The 18,696-nt window shown below is 45.6% G+C and overlaps 1 protein-coding gene across 2 annotated transcripts in view; it reads left to right on the top strand.

Annotated features, from left to right (window-relative positions):
- The window catches only part of CFDP1 (craniofacial development protein 1), a 129,738-nt gene extending 118,767 nt beyond the window's left edge, over positions 1 to 10,971 (top strand). Inside the window, exons 7-8 of one of the 2 annotated variants that reach the window (XM_023741916.1) lie at positions 7,887 to 8,020; positions 9,834 to 10,971. In XM_023741916.1, coding sequence (XP_023597684.1) covers positions 7,887 to 7,977 — 91 coding nt within the window. In that variant the 3' untranslated portion in view covers positions 7,978 to 8,020; positions 9,834 to 10,971. Of the gene's footprint in view, positions 1 to 7,886; positions 8,214 to 9,833 lie in introns of those variants that run through there. The other variant, XM_004387823.1, reaches the window with a different exon arrangement.
- The last annotated feature ends 7,725 nt before the right edge of the window (positions 10,972 to 18,696 follow it).

Raw genomic sequence — 18,696 nt, 5'->3', positions numbered from 1 at the left:
AAGGAGGGAAGCACAAGAACCAAACCTGTAAAGTCTGGGCAGAGGCAAGTCAGGCCCCCAGATTCTCTTACACAGATGCAGACGAGCAAAGGCATTACCTGAGGAGAGGATAGGTGGAGAATCCGAAGGAGCATACCCTGGGAACAGAAGTGATTTTTGCTGATATTAGGAAGAAGGTAGAAAATCCTCTGCTCACTTTTTCCCACATGCCCTTACTGACCATACTTTCTAGGGCCTTGCTAGAAAGCTGGATGTTTCTTTCCTTTTTAAATCCCTTCCTGATGCATTCCTGCCACCCGTTCAGGGATATTTTCCACAATGGTGGCAAGTACCACTTGGGGGCATCTCTTCCCAGTCACCTCTCTTCTTCTCTGAGTTTTTCAACATGCAAGTCCCAGAGCTGGACCCTGGGCAGGCCGCCTCTTGTCTTCACATTCTGTCCCCAAGGGAAGTTCATTAGTCCCATGGCTTAGGTACCATTTTCTGCTAAGGACTCAGAATAAACCACTCCCACCCGACCATTCCACTAAGCTCCACCAGATTCACGTATTCAGCTCTCTAGTTGATATCTCTGTTTGGCTGTGCCTCCCACACATCAAAATTAACATACAAAACTGAATACCTACTTTCTCTCCATGAATGGACTCTTTCCTCAGACTTCTTGGAAAATGGCACTATCACCACCCACCCTACTGGTAAATGAAAAACCAAAGAGTCGTCCTTGATTTCCTGTTTCCACTCATATTCCGCAAGTCCAGTTGGTGCTTCCTTCACAAAACATCTCCATCCATCTTCATTCAGCCCCACTCCCACCACCCAGTACAAGTCACCACTATCTTTTGCCAGGATGACTGCAGACATCTCCAAACTGTACTCGCTGCTTCTGCTTTTGTTTCCTTGAATCTATCCTCCATACAGTGGACAAAGTGATATTTTAAAATTATAAACCATTTCTTGCCTGTTCTCTGTGGAAAGTCCTCAGTAACACTTAAAATGAATGTTAAACTCCTTGCCCTGGCCTCCCAGCCCTCCCTGAGCTGGCCCTGCCTGCCTGTTACCCTCCTCTCCCCTGCTTACTGCACCCAGCCTCTGCCCATCTCGTGGTGCTCCTCCTTCACACCTTCCCAGGACAGACTCCTGTTTTTCATTAGAGCTCGGCTCGGATGTCACCCCCTGAACCGACTCTCTCTCACTGAACACCAGGGAACCTTTTTCAGTCACATCACTCTGTTTTATTTGCTCCCTTGCACTTACGATCAGTGGAAGCATGTTGTCATCTTTTGTTCTAAGGTTTAAATCCTCACGGGCAGGTCTCATTCACTACTCTGTCACCAGCACCTAGAACAGCACCTAGCCCAGAGCAGGTGCACGGCAAGTGAACCACTGCATTGTCTAAATGTCCGTCCTGCTTGCTGCCAGCCAGCCATGCCTTTGTTTGAGGGCCTAGTAGGGTTAGAATTAACCGCCCACAAAAGAAGGGCATAACATTTTCAGTCAGAATGATATCTCCAGCCAGATATCATTTTCAGTTACAAAGCTGGTTAAAATGCCTGTACCTAAGACGATCTTCTGTACAGGGGAGAAGTGCTACCTTTTCTCTGGGCCCCAACTCCCAGGGCCCGGGCTACGTTTCAGCATTAGGTCAGCTGTCCTGCAGTAGGGGCATTTCACATTGTTTCCCTGTCTGGTCCTGCAGCCCAATCCCAGAGCCTTCATCATCAACAACGTGCCTTCCTAACAATGCTGAGGCAGAGGCCAGTGGGCCACTTCGGGGAAGAAATCGATGCATAGAAAATAAGAGAAATACAGGCTACAACCTTGAGGGGTCTTGCTTTCTGCTCTCCTGTCAAATTGAAGGTCATGGAGCTTGACGATTGGAAACCAGCTGTTTTTGTGATTTGGAAAGGCATGGAGGGGGGACCAGAGAAAATCATTTTCTTTCTCCAAAGAATCTATCTCCGTGACCTCCAGGTGTCTTTCTTTCAGAACCAGCCCACCTGGGAGGTGATATGGGAAGGAGGCAGTGGAGAAGAAACTGAATTAAAATCACTGGCCTTCAGTCTGGCCCTTGAGATGTTTGCAAGTTAGATGCTCTCCAGAAGGGGGGTGGGCAGGCCAGTGCAGTATTGGGCAGATTGCTTCTTTCAGTTGCATTTCTTACAGCCAAAAAGGACATACCTCATTACATCTATCCCGATCAGAGCTTTGTTCTCACCACGGAGCACTGCCATTGCCCATGGCTTTACTGGTGTTCAGAGTTGAGGTTTACCCCATTTTTCTGCTCGTGTCTGTGCTGCAGGGAATCCGTGCTCGGGTATCTGAATGCTGGCTCTGCTTGGAGCAGAGAGTCTGAATAGCTCAGCCCCAACATCCTCAGTTGTGTGCATCCACTTCAGACTTCCCTGCGTCTCCCGGCTCTGCCCGTTTCAGGTCTCTCTTTGGCATCCAGCCACAGGGTTGCCATGCGATGGAGCCTTAGGACATCCCACACCTAAGGCCCCTCTCCCCCTCAGAGACCTTTGACCTCTCGGTGGTGGGCATCCATCACTCCATTTGCACTTTGGGTTCCCAGACAGTAAGGACTGACATATTCCCTGATAGCGTTTTCTATCCTTCTCTTGTCCTCTTCTCCACTCTTTCATTTCTCCTTCCCTCCTCATTGGCCTAGATCTCAGGAAAGTTGGTAGCAGAAAAGTAATTTGGGTTGGAAAATCAAAAAGATGTCAGAGCCTGTTGTGTCTAACCTGGTTTTGAAAGGAAAAGCTAGAAAATCCCTTAGGTTCTTGGTGCACATTTTATTAACGTCAGCCTAGAAGAGCTGCTGCCTCTAAAGTGGGTCACATAAGGCAGTGGTACTGGGGAGGGGTGATCCCCACCCCCAGGTTCCCTGTGGGCTGGGCAGAATCAGGCTGGGCCCCCAGGAGTGCTGGGCCTGGGCCAGCAAATCACCAGGATGGGAAAGGAGCAAGAGGCCAGATTCTCATTGCCCTTGTCAGCTAGTGCCTCTGCTCCAGAACTGTAGCCCACTTATTGTGGCTGGAAACGTCCTGAGACTTGATTTTAAACAGGCCATGCATTCGGGCCACTTCTGAGGAGGCAGCCTCTCCCGAGGAACCCTTCCTCTTTCTGGAGTATTTGATCTTTGTTCCAGTTGTCCTGGGTTCTGAGGCTTTGTAGAGATGCAGTCAAGTCAGAAAGGGGAAACAAGAAACCCTTAACCACTCTCACAGCTATTGGTGGTTTCATTGTTTACAAAGCAGTTCTCACTGAGTTTCATCTGTTGTCCGAGGGGTACAGTAAGTGTTCAGGTTACAGACAACTGGTACTTGCCCTCTCAATGTTATATAAATTTGCCCTCACTTTGAAATGATTGAACCAACCTCTGCTCACAATGAATTCTTCATCACAGTCACCTTCACTTGCTGCATGTGCAGCCTGTAAATCATTGACAAGGCTTCAAGCCTTTTCTTGCACTAAAATAAGGCAGCATAAGAACCGTAAGCACCTGTTCCAGCTTAACTACAAATTCTTAAAGACACACTTAGGAACAATCTCATTCATAACCCAGGGACTGCCTGTACTGTAATTTTTATTCCCATTTTACAGAGAAGAAAACAAACAAGGCACACAAAATTAAGTATCTTGCCCAAAGTCCTGCTGAGAGATATCAGAGCCTTGGCTGGAGCCTGGATCCTCTCTGCCATTACCATCCACAGCACCTTTTCTGGCTCTTTGAGGTGGGGGAGGCCATGTCCAGTGGACGTTTCGTTCAGGGTCAGCTCTTGGCAGTAAACCAAGGCTGTCACAAGGATCCTGTGAGCAGCTGCAGATGGCTGTGATGGGGAATAAAGTCACCAGACCTGCCATGATGGCCTTTGTCTGGGTTGCCCTTGAGAATTCAATTGCATTCTGCACATGTGTCCTCATTGCTGTCTGAGGCCTTCCCTAAACCTAACCTCGGCCTGCACCTGCCTCCTTTGTGCCCAACCTTTGCTCTTGATAATCTCAGGGTCAGCTGGACTTAGCACAGTTTCCCGGAATCTGCAAGGCCATCCTAATTTAAGTATCACTTCCTCTTCTTTAAAGGAAAGTCAGTAAGAAGGACTACAAACTCAAGGCTGCATCCATCCTCCTTCCTCCCCCCTCCCTACTCCCAGACAGGTAGCCCTGAAACATGCCCTAAAGTCCTCCTGCATCCACAGGTGCGTGAAAACACAGCATGATCTCTGCCATGGTCCGCCCCTTTTTTCTGCTGGGCACTTCCGAGGGGGAGTGGAAGCCTCCTCTCTACTGTCAGGACACTGACTCTCCCAGCAGTGTTCTCCCCCAGGGCCACGTGGTGCTGGGCTGGAAAAGGAGGATAGATTGGAAGTGGGTTTGCTCTGCCAAGTATCTGTACTTCCCCACCGCAGTCTCCCTTGTTTCCTCTCTGTATAATAAGGGACCCACAGTGTCTACAGCTGCCGTGTCTGCCAGGGAAGATGAATGGAGGAGACCTAAGCTCTGTCAGCTGCTTTCAGATCCTCTTTTCCGTAGTGCTTCATTTGGGGAGCTCCAACCATGGCAAGCACAGGTTCATTAGATAGTTCTGTGAACCTTTTCTGACCCTCAGAGCCTCTGCTGTGTATATGCCATCCCCACCCCCACACACTGCTGGTTGGGCAATTGCTTCCTTAGAATAAAATTTCCCAGGTGAAAGGTAAGGAGGAGACCAGTTAGTCCTCTGAGAGCACTCATTACCCAGCACCAGCCTCACTTGGCCTTTCCTGGCCTTGCCCCCATAGTGACTGTGCACTCTGATAACCTAAGAAGAGAAAGGGTCTCCAGGCAGGTTTAGGCCATAGCATCTAAAGGATGGTGGGTCCTTTAGAGATGAGCAGCAGGCTCATGTCTTAAAGAATAATCCCACCTGAGTGCTGAACTGAACGATCCCAAGTAGTAGGTGTGGGAGAGTCTCTTCCACATTCTGTGGCAGAGAGTTCCATACCTCCTCACCTGTAAGGTAAGGTAGCAGTGCCACCAGGCACCATCTCCCCTCTCCACCTGCAGAAGGTTGCCATATAAAATACAGGATGCCCAGAGAAATTTGAATTCAGATAAACAATGAATAGTTTTTTCAGTATAAGTATGGAACACTGCATGGGACATACTTATACTAAAAACTTACTCATTTATCTGAAATTAAAATTTTTCTGGGCAAGAACTAAAACAATTTCCAAGGCCAACTCTTCAGACAGCAGTTGGACTGGACTGGGGACATAAAGTGATACTCGTGTGCCTTTAGCTGAAGTAGATACAAGAGACTAAACAGGCAGCTTCTGTCTGGAGGTGACATGGGAAGGCAGAGAGGGTTAGGAGCTGGTTGAATGGACATGGGGAATTGGGTGGAAAGGAGGAGTGTGCCGTCGCAGTATGGGGTGAGCAATTAGGGTCACATAACAATGTATGTATAATTTTTTGTTTGGGAGACCAACTTGAAATGTAAACTTCATTTAAACTACAACAATAAAAAAAGAAAGAAAAATCAGTAACTCTTGTCAAATGCATGGGGTAGTAGGGGCAGGAGAAATGCAGAACAGAATGTTGAAAAGAAAAAAAAAGAGCATCGAATTGGAGTGAGAGACTGAACTTATTTAGATTCATGGACATGAATGTTTCCATATATTTATTTTAGCCTGGAGCAATTAAAAACATGAGAATTTATACAGTTGGGCTATTTTGGATATGTCAGTTAACCATGGTCTTTTAAAAGGTAGATGTTTTAAAAATAAGTAAACATTCCAGCAAGTTGTGACTCCAAAAAAACAAAAAATTTCTCTGGGCACCCTGTATTTTTATTTGCTAAATCTAGCAATCCTAACTCTGAGGGCTTATATCCAACCTAAAAGCAGGCCCAGTTGTGTTTCTAACCTGTTCTGGCCTCTCATCGATGGTGTAGCGCCTGATCCAGTACTGGGTGGTGGTTACTAGTCCTTGATAACACACATTATCAGGGACTGGCTGCTGCTCTTGGATCATCTGCTGTCTTCATGGCCCTGGTGCAGGCTGGCTTCAAAAACAATAGTGATACCATTGGCTACCACTTACGGAACACCTGTGCTGTGCCAGGCATTATACATACACTGTTTCATTTTATGTTCACTGCAGCCCTTCAGAGGAGGGGCCATTATCCTTTTTTTTTTTTTTTTTCCTGTTAAGAAAAGTGAGAAGTGGCAATGTTATGTGTTTGCCTAGAATCAGGATTCGAACTTGGAACCCCTAGCTCAGCACTTACATGCTTCCCTGTCTGTAGTGAAGCGCAGGGTTAGTGGCAACAGGCTTGGCTGGAAGCAGGTGGATTGGCCAGGACTTCCAGGGTGCTGTGGGGAAGGAGAGCGAGGCCCTGACCTCCAGAGGCACACAGGTTCCTGAACCATCGATGGAATGACCTTGTAACAGCAGATGCACATTTTCCACCGTGCAACAAAAGAAAAATTAGTGCAGAGATTCAATTATGACTCCCATTTTCAGTGGCAATTTTGCTCTCTCAGTAGATTAATTAGCAGCAGAGATCTCCTCCCCCAGGCAAATCGCAGGCCCCTTTATAGCACAGAGGTACATTAAAATGCAGCTGTGTCTCATTAAGCAGCCAGCCTGGCTTTTCGCTTCAGCATTATGCTCCCTTCTCATCTTGCCAGTGGGCTTGGGGCAGGACCGAGGGAAACCATTTGTAATGACCCCGGCCCAGCTTCGGGAGCTGGGCATCAACCTTATAAGGGACCTTGTGTGTGGAATGTGGGCACAGAGGTGCTTGATCTCCCTGTCTTAGGGGAATTTAGGGAAAGGCCTCTTCTGTCATCCAGCAGAAGCAACCTGGCCCCAAATTATCTTCCAAGGAGAGGAGAGAAGGGCGAGGGGAAGGGGAGAGCTAAAGGTATTTAACTTCTAACAGGTGCACTTTATGTACAGGCAGTCCCTAACGGGGTCCTGTTACATCGTCGTACATCAGTTCTGGCATAACTCGAATACCTTTTCTTTTTTTTTAGTTTTCATTATTATTACCTTTTATTTTCAGTATCTTTATAAATCTGATCTTTGTCTTTGGGAGTTGGAAACATTACATATAAACTTACAGATTTATTTTAATACATAGATATATACATACTACTAACGATAAGATGTACCCACAAAAAAAAAAAAAAACAGTCTTAAGTGCAGTTCGTGGTAACTCGAATACATTGTAAGTTGGGGACTACCTGTGCTTCACCTTCACAGCAGCCCTGTGAGGTAATTTTTACTACCAGATTTCTCACATTTCAGATGTACCTTTTTTCACCTTTTGATCTATCTATGCAGGAGGAATCGCTTTCTCTCCCCACCACCTCAACACACCACTGATTCATGGTGTCCTACACAACCACTGCCAGGAAGTACGACAGCACTGTCTTACTGTTGAGGAAAATGAGACTCAAGAGATGTTACGTCCTTGACCAGGGTTGCCCAGCTAATGGGTGACTGGCTAGGAATTTGAACCCATGTTGACTAAGCATGTTCTTTCTTCTTTCCTTAAAGTCTTGTTACAAATTGCAGTGTTCTCCTGTGCCCAAGTCTCTCGTGCCCTTTCCCTTTGATAAGTTGTTGCCTTCTCCTTTTCATTTTATTTTCATTCACATCTGAACCAAAAAAATCCTCCTATAGCCCAAGTGTGAGCAGTTTGGATGTTCCTCAAAGAGTCATGGGTGCACCTTCTGGGCACTAGCTGTGTTCATCTGTTGTGTTTGCTATAACCCAGTAGTCCCCTCTTGGTCAAGTGAGCCAGATTATATGGGGGAGGTGAGAGATGGTGCAGGGGAGGCAGTTTCTCTTACTGGATTCTATTGACAGACATCTTTCTCATCTCCTTCTAGGTACATTGAACGGAAAGCTTTTCTAGACCGAGTGGATCACAGGCAGTTTGAAATTGAGCGAGATCTCAGGCTGAGCAAAATGAAGCCCTGATGTTCTGAGGGAAAATCAATATCAGCTTAATCCTGTTTACAATGTGAGCTTCTTGTGCATCTGTGAAATGTTTCTGGTTTTTCTCATCAAGGTTTCCCAGTAAGGTCTTTTTTTTCTGCATTGAAGTTCTGCCTGTGTATCTTGCTCTCATGTAGTTTCATTCATTTTTACTTTTAAAAGTTTGTCTTTAAAAAATAAAAATAAAAATTGGTCCTGTGAGAGGTTGGTGAAGATGACGGCATTCCTTGCCTTCCTTTTATTCTGCTGCAAAGTCCAACCCGGCCAACACATTCCAGCCATGTCTTGCCAGCCATGGTGAACAGAGCTGACCAGTCTGGATGTGGATTTTCCGAGGCCACTGGCTCACGGGGCTGTCTCCTCCCAAAGTCGACCTTGCCTCGGATACGTTGGGAAGGAGCCCAGAGCACTGGTGGAATGCCAAGTCCCTGGGCAGTATTGTATTCACTTTGGTCTTGCTTTTGTCCCGATCTCTTTCCCTCTCCTGAATGGGATTCCTGTTAATATAGCCTAAGACTGAGAATAAGGATATATTATTGCTGAATTAAGAGATCTTTTTTCCCTTCAGCCTTTTTCCTCTTCCCAAAGTTAAAGTCAACTTCAGATAAGCTCCCACCTCGATAATTCTTTAATTTTTGGTTTGTCAGAGATGACTCAGAAGAGCTGTTTCTTTTTTATACCCTCTTCAGAAAATTTAAATTCTAAACACCCGTGTAGCATCAGAAATTTTGAGAGCGGCAAGAAGGAGAATGACAGATCTGTGGTGAAGAGGGAAATGGAGGTAGAAACCATTCACATTAAGTATTAAACCCCAGGACGTGTGTGTGCGCGTGCTGAATAACACAAACAGGTTTGGGAGAAGGTAGGGTTGAAAGACTAAAATCCAATCTCTGATCAGACATCTGCCAGCTATTAGACCTTGACGAAGGGTCAACTTCTGAGCGTCTGTCTTCTGGTCTGTAAATGGCATGAGTAACACCTCATAGGGTTGACATGAGCTAATGAAAGGCCTGAAGGGTTACAAACCCTAGCTCGTGCACGTCTCCCCACCCAGCCCTCCAGTTTCTGGTCAGGAGCTCATGGTAACCAAGACCTGATTGTCAACCCTGAATGGTTATGTGGTTATGGACCTTATTACTCAGAAAGCTGGTTTACAAGCTACATTTGAACACATTGTCTGTTCATATCCACTCCTATAAAGGAGTGGTAATAGAGCACTCAGATCAGCATGAGAACAGGCAGCGTATGAGGCCTGAGTATGATCCTGCACCAGGTCAGGAATAACAGGACTAAGTCCTTTAACCCAAGACCTGCGGTGTTCTGATTAGGGTAGGACATCCAAGCTGGCAGGAGGGACCAGCTAAGATCAAGATGAAAATCCCACCCATGCGTTACTCTCTGGAGCCACTATTTCACTACCATTTGGATGACTCTTTCCCTAACTTCTCTGGAGTTTTGAGTGCCTCTAGTGTTCTATTTCACACAGTTTTTGTCTCAACTGCCATTATATTGGCAATGCACAAGTTGGCTCCTCTCCCTATTTGAAAAATGATCTGGAATTCTACAGAATAAATGGTACTGGGCTCATTTTAAGCTGGGGTTTTTCTTTGTAGCAAATGTTCACCACCTTTGAAACCCTAACAGACAAGAGTTGCAAGAACATGCTGGGTTCTTCTTACAGGTGGGTTTGCTGTTCTCGCTTTCCCCCAAGACAGGGAGAGAGAAGTCAGATATGTCAATGAAAATCACTACTGTGTGCCTTGCCCTGTTTTGCTGGAGGTCCAACTTTCGTACACCTCCACCTGTACTCTGATTAGATTACTGTTACACCTCCGCAGGTCCTGTATGCCATCTCTAGATCTGGTAAGTCTTCTCCCAGCAGGTTTGTTGTACACACCTGACCTCCACTCCATGACTCTTTACACATCTGTCTTTTGAAAAGCCCCTGGAGTTCCTTCTTTTGAAAGAATCTGGCAGCTTATCAAGGATACACAGCTATTTGCACCATTCCTGTTGCAGATCCCCTCCTTCCCAACTTCCTAGATGCCTGCTTTGGTATGCCCAGACTCTCATATTTTAAACTGTTTGTTTGCCTTCACTTCAACTGTCTCCCTTTTGATCTAAGTGTAACCTCTTTAAGAACCACCTGTACTGAACTAACGTCATCTCTTTGATGAAGCAGCTGTCTACAGCTGATGTATTTGTATGAGTATGTATGTACACACATGTATCATCTTACAATGAGACTTTCAAAAACAACTTCAAAGCAGACTTTTATGTCTCATTGGCCATAACTGGGTCACGTGAACACCCGTAGCTGCAAGAGAAGCTGGAAAAGTGAGTGTTTAGCACTTCCGGCCTCTGCTGTGGAAGACAAGCAAGAAGAAGGGGGATGGGAATGAGTGATGGGTCAGCAGCCACATTCAGTCTTTGTAATAAACCAGGCTTTGCTCCATTTGGTCTTTAAAATTATTCCAGAGGAGTGGGTGGAGGGTAGAGTGCCGTGGTTGCAGAATGAAGTGTTCCTCCTGTGCTAGCCAGCACTCACAGGCAGAGGGTTAAACAGGTGTAAGAGAGAGTGCAAGGAACTGATGCGGTTGCCAAGGAGCAGGCCAGCGCAGTTCAGTGACAGGGCAAACTGGAGGGCAAGGAGGGCATCCACGGAGGTGCCTGAATACGCATGGGCCATTCCTAGACCTTGCTCTTGATCATCTGTGGCAGGACCTGCCTTCCCAGCCAGCACTGCCACCTCTTCTTACCTCATTCTCAAAGGACAGTAAGCTGCCTCCACAAATGCCTAGCTTTTTTGGGTGAGGCCATGCTGGGTGGTGGTGCTGATGGAGGTGTGTTATCTTTAATCAAGAGGCACCTTTTCCATGAAAGTCTTGTTTGAACCATGGCAGACACTCTCTAGCCCACATTTTTTTTTTTTTTTTAAACTGTGGTTTAAGTGAAAGTTTATAGTTCAAGTCAGATTCTCATACAAAATTTATACACACATTGCCATGTGACCCTAGCTGCTTTCCCTATAATGTGACAGCACACTCCTCCTTTCCACCCTGGATTTCCTGTGTCCATTCAACCAGCTCCTGTCCCTTTCTGCCTTCTTATCTCGCCTCCGGACAGGAGCTGCCCATTTAGTCTCATGTATCTACTTGACTTAAGAAGCATTCTCTTCATGAGTATCATTTTATGTCCCACAGTCCAGTCTAGTCTTTGTCTGAAGAGTTGGCTTTGGGCATGGTTTCAGTTCTGGGCTAACAGAGAGTCCAGGGGCCATGTCTTCTGGGGTCCCTCCAGTCTCAGACCATTAAGTCTGGTCTTTTTACTAGAATTTGAGTTCTGCACCCTACTTTTCTCCTGCTCCATCAGGGACACTGTGTTGTGTTCGTCAGGTTGGTCATTGGTGGTAGCTGGGCACCATCTAGTTCTTCTAGTCTCCGGCTGATGGAGTCTCGGGTTTATATGGCCCTTTCTGTCTCTTATCTAGCCCACAATTTTAAAGAACAAATGGAAATATTTTACCTAGCTATTAGTGAAAACTAATCTCCTGCCTAACTCCCAAAGGAAATAATGCTCCTTTATCCAGAAGTTGGGAACTGCCTAGGAAAACGTTTGTAGGGAAGCGGAAAGAATGAGTCAGTGCTAAAAGGCAGTTTGGCAACCCTCTGTGGGATACAGCATTGTCTCTTGCTGTGGCCTGCATGGCTGACAAAGGATGCCCCAAAGGCCCTTCTGAACTGGTCCTGCAGAGTCTAGATGGTCCCTGAGAGATGAGTTTCCTGGCCATGCTCTTGCCATCAATATTCTGCCTTCTCTGTGTCCCAGATGGACGTGTCGGATTTCCAGGGCATCTGGTACCTTCCCATTGCTCTAAAATAGTATAAGGTCAAAGAATAAAATAAGCCTCTTTATGAGTACTGCTCACCTATTTTCACGAGGAACAGAGCACTCTAATTAGGAGCTCTGTGTAAGGTCCAAAGGGGATGCATTAAGAACTAAATCTTAAGTGAGCTGTACATGGTCAGAGCTAATAAGGAACTGGACTAAGAGCCCCCAAGACACTTTTGCCAGTGCTTGTCTCCGTGAGAACTATGCCGGTACAGATTCCTCCTCTTCAAAATGTTGTTTTTAATGGCTAATAATCCTGCTCTGCCTACCTCACAGCATTTTATTAAATGAAACACACTATCCAAGTGTTAAGTTACTATTATTAAAATTGTCTGCCTGGCTTCTAGCTCCCCAAGAAAAGCAAGCTTGTGGGAGTATAAATTAATACTACTTTGAAGAACACTTTGGCAAGGTCTAATAAACCTAGAGCTGCACCAGCCTGTGGCCCAGCAGCTCTACCCTTGGGCTTACATCCTAGAAAAGCACTGGCATGCACACAGGAGGCAGGTTGAGGATGTCCGTGCAGGACCATTGGCAACCATAGAAAACTGGAAAACCACCCAAATGCCCATCAGGAAATGGGTTGATTGTGACATATTCACACAGTGGAATAAGACACAGCAATGAAGTGAATAAGCTGGAGCTCACAGATGAGCAAGGTGCAAAAGACCTAAAGTATGACCCCGGTTATGTAAGTTTAAAAACACGCAACCAATGTTCTGGAAATAGATAATGGTGATAATTACACACATTGTGGATGTATTTAATGTCACTGAATTGTACATTGAAAAATGATTAAAATGGTAAATTTTATGTGATGCACATTTTACTGTAAAAATAATGTAACAAAAACGAGGGTGGGAATGGAGGGAGGGGAATTCACTAACTAGATAATAGACAAGAATTTTCTTAGGTGAAGGGAAGGACAACACACACTACAGGGGAAGTCAGCACAACTGGACTAAACCAAAAGCTAAGATGTGTCCTGAATACAACCAAACACTTCAGGGGACAGAGTAGCAGGGGTGGGGGCCTGGGGACCATGGTTTCAGGGGACATAAAAAGATAAATGGCAAGTTTTATGTTATGTATGTTACCACATTTTTTTAAACATGCAAACAATACTATATATATTGGTTGGAATTAATATATAAATGAGTGATAAACAATAAATTCATCATAGCGGTTACCTCTTGTGGGATAAGATAGGTAATACGATCAGGGAAAGTTAAAAAAAAAAAAGGCGCTTCATTTGCAGGTGTGTTTTTTTTTTTTTTTTTTAATCTTACATTAGGAGATGGAGACACAGATATTGTGTTATTCATTATACCTTTCTACTTATCTGAAATATTTCAAGGTAAGTTTTTTTTTTGTTTTTTTTTAAAGAAAAGACCAACATTCAAACTTCCGTCACCTCTCTGTCAGTCTCCTTTCAAAAGGTCCAAGGGAAGGGCTGTTCAAGGATGGAAGGGTTGCCATGGTGATGGGCTTTGCTAGATGTCAAGTAGCTTTCTCTGCATCCATTCTGTGGTAGCAGGCATTCTGGAATGATCCTCCCAAATGGCTCCTGGAATGTTTCCCAGGAGATGAGAGACTCCCATAGACAGGTGATCTCCCAGGACCCCTTCCCTAAGTCCCTTTTCCCTGGAAAGTAGGTTCAGAGGGCCTGGGGAAGCTGGGGGCAGGGGGGCTGTGCCAGCCAATGGTGCAAAACCTGCTGTGTCAGCCTTCCCCTTACCGATATGGCTTGGCAGATGTGCAGAGACAGGACATGAACGAGCCAGATGTTAGCTACTGCAGCAGCCTCCACTTGTTATGTGCAAAGTAAATAGCTCCTGACCTGGACAAATGAGCTTGAAATGTAAAGACACCAAAATAATTTACAGTGAAGACTGGGTTTTCTAGTGGAAGTTAACTGCCTGTCTTCAAACTGCCTAGCATCCTGAGCTATCCCTATGGCTCTTGGTTATGGCTGTGACATGAGGCTGCTGTGGGTGCCCTCTCTAGGGAGGTGTGACCCTCACTACTCCAAGCCCTTTAGGGCAGCACGGTGTGCAGGACAGGTGAGGGCAGGGCCAGGAGGGGCTTTGCTGGGGCTGATCCCTCTCCAGGTGCATCTTCTCCCAGGTCCCCTGTTGGAGGGCAGGAAGCTGTCCTCTTTGATTAGCTTCACTAACCCGTTAATGATTTCAGGGCTGTCTTCCAATTAAGGAGCCCTGGTGGTGCAGTGGTTAAAGCAATTAACTGCTAACCAAAAGGTCAGCAGTTTGAAACCACCAGAGGCTCCACGGGAGAAAGATGTAGCAGTCGGCTTCCGTAAAGATTTCAAGCCTCGGAAACCCTGTGGGGTTGCTTTGAGTCAGAATCAACTCAACAGCAGTGGGTTTGGGTTTTGGGTTCTCCCAATTAACACATTTGCATTACAACCTGGGCCTGCCTAAAGAGCACCCTGACCAGCAAAGGGAAAACGCTATTTTTAAGTCAGGAAGCTCTGGGGTACTGGCTGGCACTGTCAGGTGCAGGGTGGACCCACTCTGTCCTGAACACCCCATCTGATTGCTTCATCTTTACTGCCATCTCTCGCTGGACCCTGTCACAGCTCTGTCACTGAACTCCCTCACTGGACCTTTAAGGAGCCCTGGTGGCGCAGTGGTTAAGCGTTCTGCTGCTAACCAAAAGGTCGCTGTTTCAAACCTACCAGCTGCTACACGGGATAAAGTTGTTGCAGTCCGCTTCTGTAAGGATTTACAGCCTTAGAAACCCTATAGGGCAGTTCCACTCTGTCCTGTGGAGTCGCTAGATGGCAACAGGTTTTATTGGACCTTTGAAGTTGAGGCTGGGGACAATAGAGGGGAGCCTGCCAATCCACATCCCCACCCCAGCCCTTCTGCACCAGCAGTGTCTCACGTGATGTGTGTGCCCTTAAGAGGTCTGTAGACACGTGGGGCCGGAAATCAGACTAAGCATCATCGTGGAGGTCTGTGTTGCCTTTGCAATGCAAGTGGTGGTTTCCAGAAAAATTATAAGTATTCCACTTTAGTCTAACTCTTCCTTGCCACCAGACGTCTTCCACAGGCAAGATGAGAGCTGAAAGCTCCTTAAAGTTGTCCGTAACTTGGAAAAGCAGCTGAACTAAGACCTGGGATGCAAGTGAGAAATTCAAACAACATCCACCCAAGTACCAACAAACACAGCTGAATGGGCAACGCTTTGCTGCCAGGTTGACAGCAGATGGCAAGAACCGCACGCACGCACACACACACTGTCATACCAGCAACATCAAGCGTGCAGTACGTCAGCTAGGTTGCCTTGCTGCTTGGAGAATACCCAACAGCCAGATGCACAACGTCCCTGTCAAAAGAGGCCCTGCACGGGGCAGCTTATCCTAGCTTCCTAGCCACAAAGCCAGTGTGGGCTCCACCTGCAAGAGGCTTTTCCTCCTTCTGGCATACCTCCTATTGTTATTCTAACTATAGAAAGAATCTGTTCACTGTTTGAAAATGTGAAAGCAGAAAAATCAAACAAAATTTAAATCACCCATAATCCTACTAACAGAGAAAAGTACTTTAACATTCTGGCACCTTTTTTCTCTGTCTTTTTTCAAGTGCTTTTGTAATTGAATCATACTGTTCTGTGTGGTTCAATACAAAAGTCACTAACCACATGTGGCTACTTAAATTTACATTTTAAATTATTTAAAATTAAAAATTCACTACCTCAACATTTTGATCAAAGATTGTATAGAAGAATCCTGATCAAAAGGGAGAAAATGTAGAACAGGATTTCAAATTCTCATGGAACTGAGATTTTTGGGAGCCATGGAGGCTGGATGAACCCCTGAAATGACTGCCCTGAAATAATATTTAACCCTTAAACCAAAAATATCTCCTGAAGTCTTTTTTTTTAATTGTTGTAAAGTTAACATTTCAAGTTAGTCTCACAAAATTTTATACATACATTGTTATGTGACCCTTATTGCTCACCCCATTCTGTGACAGCACACTCCTCCTTTTCATCCCTGATTCCCCATGTCCATTCAACCAGCTCCTAACCCTCTCTGCCTTCCCATCTCATCTCTGCACAGCAGCTGCCCCTTTGGTCTCTTGTATCTACCTGACTAAGAGGCACACTCTTCACAAGTATCACTCTGTGTCCCACAGTCCAGTCCAATCCCTGTTTGAAGAGTTGGCCTCAGGAATAGTTTTAGTTCTAAGCTGATAGAGAGTCCAGGGGCCATGCTATCCAGGGTACCTCCAGTCTCAGTCAGACCATTAAGTCTGGTCTTCTTACTAGAATTTGAGTTCTGCACCCCATCTTTCTGCTGCTCCATCAGGGACTCTCTGTTGTGTTCCTTGTCAGGGCGGTCATTGGTGGTAGCCAGGCACCACCTAGTTCTTCTGGTCTCAGGCTGATGAAGTCTCTGGTTTATATGGCCCTTTCTGTCTCTTGGGCTAATACTTTGCTTGTGTCTTTGGTGTTCTTCATTCTCCTTTACTCCAGGTGGTTGGGACCAATTGATGCATCTTAGATGGCTGCTTGCAAGCTTTTAATACCCCAGATGCCACTCACCAAAGTAGGATGCAGAATATTTTCTTAATAAGCTTTGTTATGCCAGTTGACCTAGATGTCCCCTGAAAGCATGGTCCCCAGACCCCTACCCCTGCTACTCTGTCTCTCAAAGTATTTGACTGTATTCAGGAAACCTGAAGTCTCCTTAAAACCAAACAATCATTTAGCTTAACTAGCAAAGAATGTTTGCCTTGAGCACTGTGCTCTTTTAAGATCTATCTATATGAGATCAAATTGATGACAGAAACTTGAAAGATAGGAAACTTAGGGGACAGTGAGTTTATGTTAATAGGGGAGAAACAACTCAGAAAAGGAGGGTGAGAATGGTTGCACAACTCAAAGAATATAATCAATGTCATTGAATCGTACATGTAAAAACTGTTGAATTAGTACATGTTCTTGCGGTGTGATGGATCACTTTTGTGTAGCCTTTCTCACCATGGTGTTGTAACTCCCACCCAAGTGATTGGGTGGAACCATGCAAATAAGGTCTTTCGAACTCTAATGAAGGGATTGGTCAGTTTTGCCATCCTGCTAGGCTTAAAAGAGAGCCAATTCCAGAGCAGAGAGAGGATCTTACTGCTACCGAGAAGAAGAGCCAAGAGTGGAGGGTGTCCTTTGGACCTGAGATCCCTGTGCTGAGAAGCTCCTGGAACCATGGGACCAAGAAAGAGCTGTAATATTGAAGACGGTGAGAAGCTGTGGGAGAGACACCAGCAGGAGAAACCAGCAGTAAACAGCGCATTGGGCTTCCTGGCTTATGGAGGGAGAAAGCTGAGTGCTTTTGGGCAGGCGGGTCACTGGCAGAGTGGGGTGCCTCAGGGCACTTACTGGAAGAGCTGAAAGAGCTTTGTAACACTTGCCCGAGCAGAGCAGAGGCCGAGGGGCCAGAGAGAGGTATGCCTGCAAGCACAGCTGAGAAGAGGCTGTCCTGATAGAAGAACTGTATCCTGAGTGTTCCCGAACCTGAATTGTAACCTGTTACTTCCCTAATAAACCCCATAATCCTGAGTATTATCTGTGAGTTCTGTGTGGCCACTGCAGTGAATTATCGAACCCAGCAGAGAAGAAGAGAGTGCCATGGGAGAGACAATTGATGTCAGAATCGGTAAAGATGGTGAAGAGAGGAGGCATATCTGACCTCTGCCTCATAGCGATCAGTCTTGGCCTATTGATCTTGTTCTCCTTTCCACTTGTGAAGTTAAAGGAGGTCAGATGCCACCCCTACGCCATCTTTACAGTTCTGCGGTGTATATTCTCAACAACAAAAATAAATTATTAAAAAAAAAATTCACTACCTCAGTTGTACTGGCCACATTGCAAGTGCTCCGTAGCCACCGTATTGGACAGATTATAGAATATAATTAAAATGTAATTACAGAATAGAGAACGCTTTCATCATCACAGAATTCAACTGGACAGCACTGATACATGCAGTTTTATATTCTCCTTTTTGAACTGCACCTTGTATCACGAGCATTTCCCTATTCACTCAGAATTCTTTGCGAATACGATTTTTAATGGCTGTATAGGATACCATGACATGGTTGTTCCATACCTATTTTACCCATCCTCTACTGTTGGCCCTTTAGCTTCCCCCACTTTCTGTTATTATATAAACAATGCTGTGATGAACTGCCTTTTCCCTACATCCTTGTCTGCATCCCTGATTGTTTCTAGATTACTTCTACAAGTGGAGTTAGTGTGTCAAGGCCTTGAAATAGAATGCCAGGTCACCTCCCAGAAAGGTTTCCCTCTCCAGCAAGGGAGGTGTGTCCCTCTCTTATGTAAGACCTGTGAGAAGAGGAGATTCTGAGAGGAAGCCTGGTTTGCTGGTCTCTGAGGAGAGAGCTCAGTTCTTTGGGTCAAAGATGTGCCCTGAACTAGAAAACTGGCCAGCCATGAAGAAGACTAGACTACACTGTCCCTGAGTTCCAGAACCTTCTGCTGTCCCAGCCCAGGGCTCTGTCTCTGGAGGGGGCATTTGGACAGGGAAGAGATATACCCCAATGACCTATGATTCTTCACAAACCCAATTTTATGGCATATGCATCTAAGTTGGTCTAAACATTTTTTTAATCCATTTAGCCTTTCACTTCTCAGAGAAATGAGTTCCGCTCACTTAAGAGATGGGGGTTCTCAGATACCATTCTAGGAAATGAACTCTCGAGGACTATCCAAAACCAAAAGAAATACAACAGGGAATCAGAAGAGTCAATCAATGGATGACAACAACATCAA

Source organism: Trichechus manatus, unplaced genomic scaffold (assembly GCF_000243295.1).
Source record: "Trichechus manatus latirostris isolate Lorelei unplaced genomic scaffold, TriManLat1.0 scaffold00194, whole genome shotgun sequence".
Classification (NCBI taxonomy): Eukaryota; Metazoa; Chordata; class Mammalia; order Sirenia; family Trichechidae; genus Trichechus; species Trichechus manatus.
The sequence above is the reverse complement of the archived record's forward strand: the minus strand, read 5'-3'. Positions and strand labels throughout refer to the sequence as shown.